The sequence below is a fragment of the Denticeps clupeoides genome, chromosome 2, assembly GCF_900700375.1.
Source record: "Denticeps clupeoides chromosome 2, fDenClu1.1, whole genome shotgun sequence".
In the NCBI taxonomy this organism is placed as follows: Eukaryota; Metazoa; Chordata; class Actinopteri; order Clupeiformes; family Denticipitidae; genus Denticeps; species Denticeps clupeoides.
In genome coordinates, this window is record NC_041708.1 from 14422925 (window position 1) to 14434664 (window position 11740).

Genomic DNA, 11740 nt, shown 5'->3' on the forward strand with positions numbered 1-11740 from the left:
TTTTACTCAACACATAGTTGTTTAATTGTGACACAAAGGCTATACAAATTAGACTTTCTGATTGTTTAGTTCAGTTGTGTTGCCTGCATTAAATGCACCAAACAAGCAGTTTGTCATCATTGATTCAAATTAGTTTTTGAAACTGTTTGTCCTTGCTGCTAAGGCAGCAGGTGTAGATTTTAATTGAAACTAATGAACAGGAGCTCAGTGCAGCGATAGCTGAGATCTTAATCATTTGGAGGTCCTCAGACAGATTGGTGGGGGAGCATCAGGCTCATGTGGGTTTTCAGACAGAAGAGACTCAGTATTTCTGTCACAGGGGGTCTCATGGAGTGATATTTATTCAGAGCAGCTGCGTGTCTGGTACAGTATTCCCTGCTACACCTCAGCCAGGGCTAACAGAGAGATGGAGCTCTTTACATGCACCCTAGGTTTTTGTTTTTTAAATCCTCAAACAGGCATCAATGATGAATGAAGTGCTTTTAATGATGTTCATATGCTACATGAATTATCTAATTGGGTTTTACAATTCCAATGTGTTGTTTTCAGCAGATCACTCTGAGTCCTTTGCTTAACCTTCTTGATACTTTTCCTGTCTGTGGTACCTGTCATGTGTCCGTCATGTGTCAGGTATTCACAGCAAGCCACAGCATCTTTAGGGTTTCAACCTCTAGCGGTGTTGCCAGATCATAATTTTTGAAATATCATTCCAGCAGCTTAAAATGTATGCTTACTGTTTGCATCTTCTCTAACTGCAACTCCACCATTCAAATCCACGCTTAAACCACACATTGTTTACTTTGTGCATCACCACATGTTACATTGTGCATTAATTGGCAGACAACTGTGCATAAACAAGTCAAGTATGTCTGCGCGGCCAGATGAAAGCCGATATATTGTCATGCTAATGAAATAACAAAAATTAATGGGTAAAAATATCATACATTTTAGGAATTATGGAATTATGGTGAAATTGGACAAATACAATAATTATCGTATGTCTACCAACACTGACCTCTATGTGATTTCTAAGACCAGCAGCTGTTTCAGACAGAAGACTCAAACACAGGCCAGCTCTATGCTGGGGCAAGAGGGGGCAATGCCCTCTCTAAAAAATTGAGAAAAAATCTATATATTACCTTCAAACTGAATATGGACAAGATTTACTACAGTAGTTGAAAAATCCACTGGAAAAGGCACAAATTAGTTGGCAGGTTTTCCCCCTTGTTCACTCCTTGACTCCCTGCTTGGTATCCCCACTCACCGCCCATCTAAAAATCTCGAGTATGCATACACTGTGCAATTTTAGAGCCGGTTTTGTTTTCCCAAATCACAGCATGATCATGTGTCATGCATTGTAGAGTGTACATGATGTACAATCACCTCCCGACCAGGCCACGACCCACAGTCAAATGGTCATAAGAATATCAAATTTGTTTGGAATTTGTTTCCCCATTGTAAGCTTTCGCCTCACTGTGAATCTCGTCTCATTCAGCTGTGACAGACACAAGCAAACCTTTTTAATGTGGTCTCACCTACTTATCTTGACAGGATCAACAGGGAGAAAGGTTATTAATAGAGGTAAATCAAATAAATGTTTGTGTTTACGCCACAACAGGAAATGGTCAGGAAAAATTGTACAGTGTATCTTATATTTGAACATTCAATGGGAGGCTAGTCAGTCTCGTAGAGAAGTGTTTCCTTCTCAGTCCCACAAGCACTACTGGCAGCCTGCTGCATAGATGCCCTGCCCCAACACTGTCCTTTGTGGTCTGCGCCCCCACCTCACCCCACCCCACACACACGCACACATACCCCATCCCCCCTGAGATCATAAGATGAGATTAAAATCAGAATGAGGGAGTGAGGTGTGTAGGGGAAATCGAGATTGATTTGATGTAGAAATGTAGATTTTTTTTGTATCAAAGTAATGTTCTGCTGTTCAATTATACTACAGCCCTATTAGCCGGTACAGTTACAGTGACAAACTTGATCTTATCCTCATTTTGTAAACCTAAATACCATTTAAATTGCTACATTTAAACAGACATGTCGTTTAGAAAAACATTCTAGCATAAATGTTGAAACATGAACAACTGCATTATTTATTTTTTAAAAATAGGGGTGGTGCCGCTGGATACATTGTTGGGTGGTGCCAAAACGTCAGGGGCAGTGGTGGCCTAGCAGTTAAGGAAGCGGCCATGTAATCAGAAGGTTGCCGGTTCGAATCCCCAGCCGTCAAAGGTGTCACTGAGGTGCCACTGAGTAAAATAACCGTCCCCACACACTGCTTCCCGTGCGCCTGTCATGGCTGACCACTGCTCACTAAGGGTAATGGGTTAAAAGAAAAGGACAAATGTTGTTGTGTGTGCTGTGTATCACAATAACTTTTACTTTTGCTGTTACTAATGCTCTACTAATGCTTTCCTGATGTTTTTTTATTGATCTATTTCTCATCTAAGGAGCCATCTTTCATATGATATTTATAGAAACATGGGTTAGAGGTTAGGCCAGTGTCCTCTGTGTTTCTGACTATGGAGGGTTTTTTTTCGGCAGTCTTTCATTACCTGTCTGATTTTATGGATCACTTCCTTAGGGGCCTGTAGCTTGCACCAGTCTCCAAGTAAAACACAATCAATCTACATAAATATTCAGCCAAAATCCATCTGCAAAAATGGTTGTTTTTCTGCATTTTTTTGGGTTTTGATTATTTTGGCACAACATGTTTCCATTTTATTTCTGTAAAGGGAACATTTCCCATCTGCTGGGATTTCTGTTTGCTTTCTTTAATAAACAGTCAGCATTAAAAATAATCTTCCTCAGTGGTTTTCTTTTCAAATCCAGATGAACGATAATTAAATCCAGAGTTTTTGCCCATTTAGTTTCAGATAACAAGCACAGCTAAATGAAGCCATGGCCCTGTTTATGTATTAAAAGTATGTGCAGAGAGTTAATGTATAAGGAAAAGTATTTGGAAGTGTTTATTTCCTCTCAGTCTTGCATAATTTTAAAGTAATATATGTAGTATTTTCCAACATAGCTGTAATTTTCTTTATAAATCAGGAAGCAGCAAATCCATATTATTGGTGAGCAGTTAGTTAGCAACTTAAAACAAACTTTAATGCCTACAAGTGGTTCCTGATGATGACAGCTTCTTTATTTAGACTGTTATTTCCATACAACAGTATAATGATTCTCTTAGAGAACTATTTTCCCATTTTTTGGTTCTTGTAATTGTCCATGATCATGTCTGTCTTAATAAATAACTATTACAAATAACATTATTCATCATCCATTCTGAGAAGGTGACATTCTGAAATCAGAGCAATGACTTAACTTCAAGTTTCTGCATGTTTTTTTTCTGCTTTAAAAATATTTTTGCAATCAAGTTGTAATGGAAATTGATGATGTTTCCTATGCTTTTATTAGAGTATGACGGAAAATTGCATTCTTTTTCTTCTATCTTTTATGCATGTAAACCTGTGTGTTTTGACTTTTTGCAGGAATCAGTTTGTGCTTTTGGGAGGTCAGCTTAATCTTCTGCTTCAGTTACAGTATGGAAAAGCAAATAGAATAGGGTCTGAGGAAAAGTTCTTTAATAGAACACCAAAGAAGGCTGGCTGGGAGAAGAAAGGCCAGCTGGGAGGTGTCCTGCTGGTAAAACTTGTTGCAACATGGGAGATAAGTCAGGATAGCAGGTAAGGCAACAGACGCATAATCAGAAGGTTGCTGGTTCGAATCTTGACCCGCCAAGGTGGCACTGAGGTGCCACCTAGCAAAGCACCGTCCCACACACTGCTCCCCGAGCGCCTGTCATGGCTGCACACATTTCACTGGGTGCTGTGCTGTGGTGTGTCACATGTGACAATTAATCACTTTCACTTCACTTTCACCAATACAACAATATTTTGGGATATAATAAATATGGTGTTCCTGAAGGGGGAAGTTTGCATTTGAGTCAGAAATTGTCAGTGGAAAGAATCTTTCCCAGGAATGGGAAAGATTGATGAGTTACAAGATGGTGTAGTCAAGATCGGTTGACACGTGGAAACAACAAAATAAAAGTTGGTCATTGTGGGAGGGAGATGCAAGAAGTAGGGAAAGAAAGATATGTTTTAAAGAAATGGTTGGTTGTTGGGACTGCTACAAGGATGTGGGCCACCGGTGTGACAACGAGAAAAAACCCAGTCGCTTCAGTACTTTCGCCTTATCAGGGTGGTGAGGTCTCACGCCCTTCTCCATGTGTTATTGCTTCACAGGCACTGATGCCATTAAAGGTGGACTATGATCCGGACTCTTGTCCCCCAGTTCCTCCCGCCTCAGGTCCTCCCTGTTATGTTCCTAAGTCTAGGGGTCTAAGAAACGCAACAAGGTTGTGGAGAGGAGGAGGTCCACTGTTACACACACCTAACTAAACAATGCATTCAATAAGTGCTTTTATTTACTGTGAGCCAACAGGTACAATAAAACAGTGGACTCAGCACAGATAAAAACATCAGTACAGCCTAAAGGAAGGGTCCAGCGGGGATAACTCAAACATGCACAAAAGTTTACGAAAAGGTCACATAAAGCTTACAGGCTAACACAGGCTAACAACAAAGGGTCTATCACACAAAGCAACAAGACACACAAATAAGATCCCCAACAGAGCTCCTTGCAGATATCCATGGACCCTCGGGACCTCCCAAAAAAGTAAGGACCTCCCGAACACCATCTGAAGTGTCTTTATACAGGTGGAGGTGACCAATAGGTAGATGGTAGGTGGAGCTGGTAGTCTTCAACTCCTCCCATGAAGTCAATCTAAAAGAGACAGGACACAAAAACACAGCAAGCCACACAGAACACTTGGGAGCATACGTCCAGGGACGTAACATGCCTCACATATCCAAGATTCATCTGTGACTTCTACCACTTCCACTGGTGTCCAGGCTTCCGCAATGTCTCCAGACGATCCTTGTGTGCTCCATCCCGAAACTCTGCCCATAGAGACTCAAGAATGAGCCTCAGCACCCAGACTGGGAACACGGCGACAATGTTAATTATCGTGATTCCATAGAATGATTGGCAGAGGGATGTCAAATCCATTTCCCCCATCACACCAACATCACAGCACTGAGAAAGTTGATTGAGGGTCTTGATGAAACCATTGAAGACTTCATCCATTCAGCCGAGAACGAGTTTCAACGCCAATCTCGGTGATAAACCTGGACCATGGGAACGTCTACTCTGCTCCATTATCATCGAAGGACTGAAATCAGAACTGGCAGCCCAAGTTCACTAGCTGTACGTGGGCATGCAATATGGGGTCCGTCTGAAAGAACTCATTTGCCATGCAAAGCACGGGCAGGACATCATCCAGAAAAAAAGAAACTTAAAAACTCTAAGCTGTATCAAGCTATGCTGAACCTCCTGTCAATGGTGTCCCAGGGTCCTATGGTGGAAGGGCATGGCCAAGGAAGAGGGCGTGGTTGCAGAGGGGGGCGTGGACTAGGGCTGAACGATATGGACAAAATTTCATATCTCAATTTTCATGCCAGATATCTTGATATCGATACGATATGACTACGGGTTCGGTGAAAACCAAGCATTTCTAAGAAAAATAAAAACATCAGCAAAATGCAAAAAAATGTGGAAAGTGTAGTTTTATTTTTAAGAACTCACTGCCAGTCATCAACATGAACAAATTACCAAAAAAATAAATTACAAATCAAACATTTTACTGCAGCTCTGCTTTAACAATAAATATCAAATGCAGCAGCTGGTGGAACATTGAAGAGCAACATTTATATTCTTCAAAAGATCACATAACTATGCAGAAAATACATTTGCTACTAACAGAGAGGTAGTTACAGGCAGCACAACTTCTACAGATTCTTTGCCAGGAACACTAGCTTGTTAACCATGTCTGGCTTCAGACAGGCCCTCTGACAACTCACAATGTTGCCTCATGCACTAAAAATTCTCTCTAAGGGAGAGCTGGTCTCTCTGCACTCAACAGAATGCTAGAAAATAGTAAAAACAAAAGAACAAACAAGAAAAAAGAATTTTATTAGTTTTAGATCATTACTGTATGATCAACACAATTCTGCTAAATTTAAACTTAAATATTTACTAAAATGTAAGATAATGCATTTAAATGGAAGGAACTCTTCTCATTTACTCCATTCTAACCATTATTTTTAACTTGTGTTCCATCATCTTCATCTCTGACACCAGTCTGGCTTTGATGATGGGGATGTCGTTGACACTGATGTATTGTGTCTTGTATCTTGGATCTAAGAAGGATTCCAGATCCAAGAGTTCTTGTGAAACTCTCTCTTCATACTTGCTGTTGAAGTACTCCAAAATGTTCTTTTTTAAGGACTTGGTCATGTCTGTATCACCCTCCTCTGGTGCCAAGATGGTTGTGTTAAACAGGCTGAGTACTGGTTTGATGTGTGAAACACTAATGTAATCCTCAGTTGACAGAGCATCCGTGAGTTCAAGCAGTGGTCCCAGTGCCTTGCTGACTGACTCCTGCACATCCAGATCTTGATATCCAAGAATTAGGTGCCGGGTGTTTCTGTCCTCTGAGAGGACCTTGTGGAGTGCTTTCTGCTGCTCCAGAATCCTGTTAATCATGAGCACCCTAGACCCCCATCTAGTTTGACACTCAGTGATGAGTTCGTGGACTGGTAGGTTGAGGCGCTTCTGGGCTTTCTCAAGTGCCACTCTCTTTTTCCAGCTATGTGAGAAGTCGCACACCAACTTTTTGCAGACACCTGTTGCACGGCTGATCCGGCTGTCACCTTTCACTGCGTTTTCTTGGAAAAATAGATGTACAAAAATAATTCATGATTATATTACAACAGCTAAATAACCAAATAATAATGCAGACTTTTTTTCTCTCTCTCTCTCTCACTCACTCACTCACTCACTCACTCACTCACACAGACAGACCTCTCTCTCTCTGTCTCAAAGTTATGAAAAATAAACATAACGTACCTATTGCCAGGTGTAGCCTGTGTCCAAAGCACTGAAGGCGCATCCAGCCATTCACCTCCATAGCCTTTATCATGTTCGATGCATTATCAGTTGTCAAGCAAACTTGTTGGTCCTCTCCTCCGCTATATTATCCCCGGTATGCTCCGTGGGGAAGAATGATGTCTGCAGACAGCGGGTCTTGAGTTCGAAGTTTGTTGTGATAAAATGGACTGTTAAACTTATGTATGGTTCAGTTGTCCGGCTTGTCCACAGGTCCGTGGTTGTGGCGAAATGATCGATTTCACGGAGCTCGGATTCAACACTCATTTTTCACTCATTATAAGTTTCGGAATGGCCACTTGATTAAAAATTGTTCGGGATGGTATTTTATAACGCTTGTCTAGCATCCAAACCATTTTTTAAAGCCTTGTCATGTCATTTGCAATGTGGTATGTTTCGGTGTACAGACACTCGTACGGTGTACAGACACAGTCGACTCGTACGGTGTAATGCTACTGAACGCGTCAGCAATCAAACTTTGCTTTGGCTTATTTTGGGATGACTGAGAAGTCCCCGGTGTTTCTCTCATTGTCATGCACTCTTCATGCAGCACGCAATGGTGTTGTTTCAGGTGGTGAAACATGTTTGTTGTGCTACCTTGCTTAATCGCAATTTTTGTTAAGCACGACCTGCACAACGCGTCACTCTGGTTTACATCGTCTTTTCTGAATCCAAAATACCTCCAACTAATGGAAGATGATTTATGTCTTGGCATTATATCCCGCACTCATTTTCTTTCTTTTTAATTTCTCTGCTGTCTCTGTAGTGTGTCTTTAGCGGTGCATTCAAGGGCATTCGTAAAACTGATGTTCGTTGTGTGACTGCCAGTGTTGTATGAAGAGCGGGGCGAGCGCGGAGAGGGGAAATCTATATCGTCTATATCGTTGTTTTTTTCGATAGTAATATTTTGAAAGTTCCTATAGCGTGGACGCATATTCCGTGGTGTTTGGGGGTTGGATGCATACCACCTGTGTGGACAACAATGATACTGGATGACGGAATGTCCCCAGCAACCACAGTAGGCACCGGGAGACCCTCGCCGGACTGAGGGTGGAGGTGTGGAAGACGACTACAGACACTGCAATTAGAACAGCCACCCATCCAAATTCTACAATGCAAGAACAGGACAGTGACACCCCACCACCTACATGTTTACACTCTCTTATCCCACCTCAATTACACTGGCACTCTATACATACAACACCACCAAACATAACAACAAACACACACTTCCCACAGTTCCAACTCACACATACGCAGCCGCCAGACATAACACTGAACCCAGAGTTCCAACATGATGCATAGCCTCTGAACACTTCGAACACACATACATATGCTCACCTATCTCATAATGCTTTCAAAGCATTCCCCACATTTAAACTGATGATACAGTCCACTTTAGTCTCCTCTATGGTAGATTCAGGGGCCACATGCTCTGTGTTGAAACACACTGCCTTGTTCTCACCTCCAGCATTGGGAGGTCATTCTATTATATCCCTGTCAGCATCAGGTCATCATCAACAGGAGCATTTCACTGTGCATCTGGCATGCAAAGCCGAAAGTTACAACCCTTTTAGACATTGCTGGGTGAGATCTAATGTGCTTGATTATCACATCAACGTATGCTGGTTGATAGTCACACGGCACTCCGACGATGAGCAAGGTGAGCCAGCCTTCATATTCTTACGTTGCAGTTCATCCACGTTATCATATGCTTACCAGTGGAAGATTGCCAACAGTCCCACCTCTGCATGGTGGCTGTCTCTAAGCAAAGACCACACTGCACCGGGAATGTCCATCATCTCATGTGACCCAATCCATTGTACTTCCTTCTTCTGCCATGGGACCTGATCCTGACTATGAGAGAGATTTTTTTCCAGTCCCCTCATGACAAGTCGACAGTTTTGTATATGTTCTGGGATAGTAAACGTTGCGTGTTGTCTGTATGTTAGTCCTCTGAGCAGCAACAATGGTTCATTGTTGGTTCAAAGAGAGGCTCTGAGAACATCTGACCAGGGCAAATCCCATGATGGGACTAAAAGCTGACACGCTGACCGGAGCTGGCAGGCACCTTTCATAAAACGGCACATGAGAGGATGCTTACCAACAGACACGTTGTCAAACCCCATGAGGCACACTGATATAGCAGCCAGATTAACTTTTACAGTGGAAAATGCCTTGTCCAACATGTCCTGCAGGAAACATAACACATCATTAACCAAACACACAAAGGGCACAACCCATCTATGTTTGCACCAATGTTTGAAAACGATAGCGTCTGCTATCATACATACTCCCAGGCAGGGAGACCAACCGAGTCCAAATTCAGCCTCTCACGGGCCAGACCCACAAATTCAGCTGACCTGGAGAGGGGTGGTAAATGTCCCTGCTGGTTTCCGCCCTGCCGGTTGATATACGCCACCGCGGTTGTATTGTCTGACCTGATAAGAACATGACAGCCCCGCAGGTGGGGAAGAAAATACACCAAAGTGTGAAAAACTGCCAACAACTCCAGGTAGTTTATATGGGCGTCCTGAAGCCATGATGGCCAAAGCCTGTTGACCGCCCTGCCTTCGTACACAGCACCCCACCCCAGCATGTGAGGGAGGCATGACACCCAGTGGCGTGCCAGACAAATAATTGCCCACCCTCTGCCACCAGTGGAGAGCCATGAGGCAGTCCTATGACACTGTGACAGAACGGCCGAGGTGCCGGCATGGACAGAGACGCAGAGCTGAGACCAGCGCTGAAAATCCCTCATGTTTAGCAGACCCAGCGGAACCACCGCTACAGTAGAGGCCATGAGTCCCAGCAGGCGCAGGCAAGTTCTGAAATGCTACAGAGTCACAGGTTCAAACCCCACTTACAGCCATTGTGTCCATGAGCAGCAGCAATTTTTTAGATTCTCGTCAGCACCCCAATTCATGTCACTTCTCATCAGGAGGCTTTGAGAGGGAGACACCCTCTCGAAGCCTCCTGATGAGAAGTGAAATGAATTGTTATGCTCAGGTGGTAGTAGCCTAGTGGGTAAGACACTCGCCTTTGAACCAGAATATATCCCCTATATCAGGTTCTGCAGTCCACTGGAACGGCCTTCTCTAGCATGCTCTTCCCCGTGCGAAATGCAAGGAGGGGAAAGTGGTGAGATATCTCACTCATGTTATCAGAGAATTGGGGTTACATTAAGTACCCTAACGTTCTCTTTCAAACATTCGCTCTGTATCTCACTATGGGAAAGATATGGCCAACTCCCGTATTGCATGATTTCCGAAGTACCTCCATCCAGATCAATGCGAAGCCGGAAAGACACTAATCAGCAGCACCGACACTAAGTACAGCGTGCACGAGCGATGGCCCAGCGATGTGCAGTGTGGCCCAGCTAGCAGCAGCACAAATATGTACAGAAACACCCTGAATAAAGCCCAAGAGGTAGCTGTGGCTCTAGTGGAATGAGCCCTAAGACCCTGCAGGGGCAGGAGACCCCGTTTGTGGTAGGCCATGCTGATTGCCTGCCAGCGCGATAAACGCTGAGATGAGATAGGCTTACCTCTGTATGGAGGAGCCCAGGACACAAACAGCTGGCCACTCTGGTTCTGTCCATGTAAATCCGCAAAGCACGTACTAGACACAAACAATGCAGCCTCCGATCTTCTCCTGAAGCAAATGGAAGGGGGTAAAAAGCACTCAGCTCCACAGTGCTACAATTATAAGAAGAGTTAACAACCTCGGGAATAAATGCAGTGTTATTTATGAATCTCACTCACCCGCTTCGCTGAGGACAGCGCGAGAAGCAAGGCTGTCTTAAGGGTCAGGAGTTTCACACTCACATGTACCAGTGGTTCAAAGAGAGGCTCTGAGAACATCTGACCAGGGCAAATCCCATGATGGGACTAAAAGCTGACACGCTGACCGGAGCTGGCAGGCACCTTTCATAAAACGGCACATGAGAGGATGCTTACCAACAGACACGTTGTCAAACCCCATGAGGCACACTGATATAGCAGCCAGATTAACTTTTACAGTGGAAAATGCCTTGTCCAACATGTCCTGCAGGAAACATAACACATCATTAACCAAACACACAAAGGGCACAACCCATCTATGTTTGCACCAATGTTTGAAAACGATAGCGTCTGCTATCATACATACTCCCAGGCAGGGAGACCAACCGAGTCCAAATTCAGCCTCTCACGGGCCAGACCCACAAATTCAGCTGACCTGGAGAGGGGTGGTAAATGTCCCTGCTGGTTTCCGCCCTGCCGGTTGATATACACCACCGCGGTTGTATTGTCTGACCTGATAAGAACATGACAGCCCCGCAGGTGGGGAAGAAAATACACCAAAGTGTGAAAAACTGCCAACAACTCCAGGTAGTTTATATGGGCGTCCTGAAGCCGTGATGGCCAAAGCCTGTTGACCGCCCTGCCTTCGTACACAGCACCCCACCCCAGCATGTGAGGGAGGCATGACACCCAGTGGCGTGCCGGACAAATAATTGCCCACCCTCTGCCACCAGTGGAGAGCCATGAGGCAGTCCTATGAGACTGTGACAGAACGGCCGAGGTGCCGGCATGGACAGAGACGCAGAGCTGAGACCAGCGCTGAAAATCCCTCATGTTTAGCAGACCCAGCGGAACCACCGCTACAGTAGAGGCCATGAGTCCCAGCAGGCGCAGGCAAGTTCTGAAATGCTACAGAGTCACAGGTTCAAACCCCA

General features: G+C 44.1%; 1 protein-coding gene across 1 annotated transcript; it reads right to left on the reverse strand.

Annotated features, from left to right (window-relative positions):
- Positions 1-4080: 4080 nt before the first annotated feature.
- Positions 4081-9931, reverse strand: LOC114784255 (uncharacterized). The gene is made up of 2 exons (XM_028969513.1): positions 6985-9931; positions 4081-6803 (listed from the first exon to the last, which is right to left on the reverse strand). The coding sequence occupies exons 1-2, from the start codon at positions 7055-7057 to the stop codon at positions 6157-6159; spliced, it is 720 nt and encodes a 239-aa protein (XP_028825346.1). The 5' UTR covers positions 7058-9931; the 3' UTR covers positions 4081-6156.
- Between the last annotated feature and the right edge of the window lie 1809 nt (positions 9932-11740).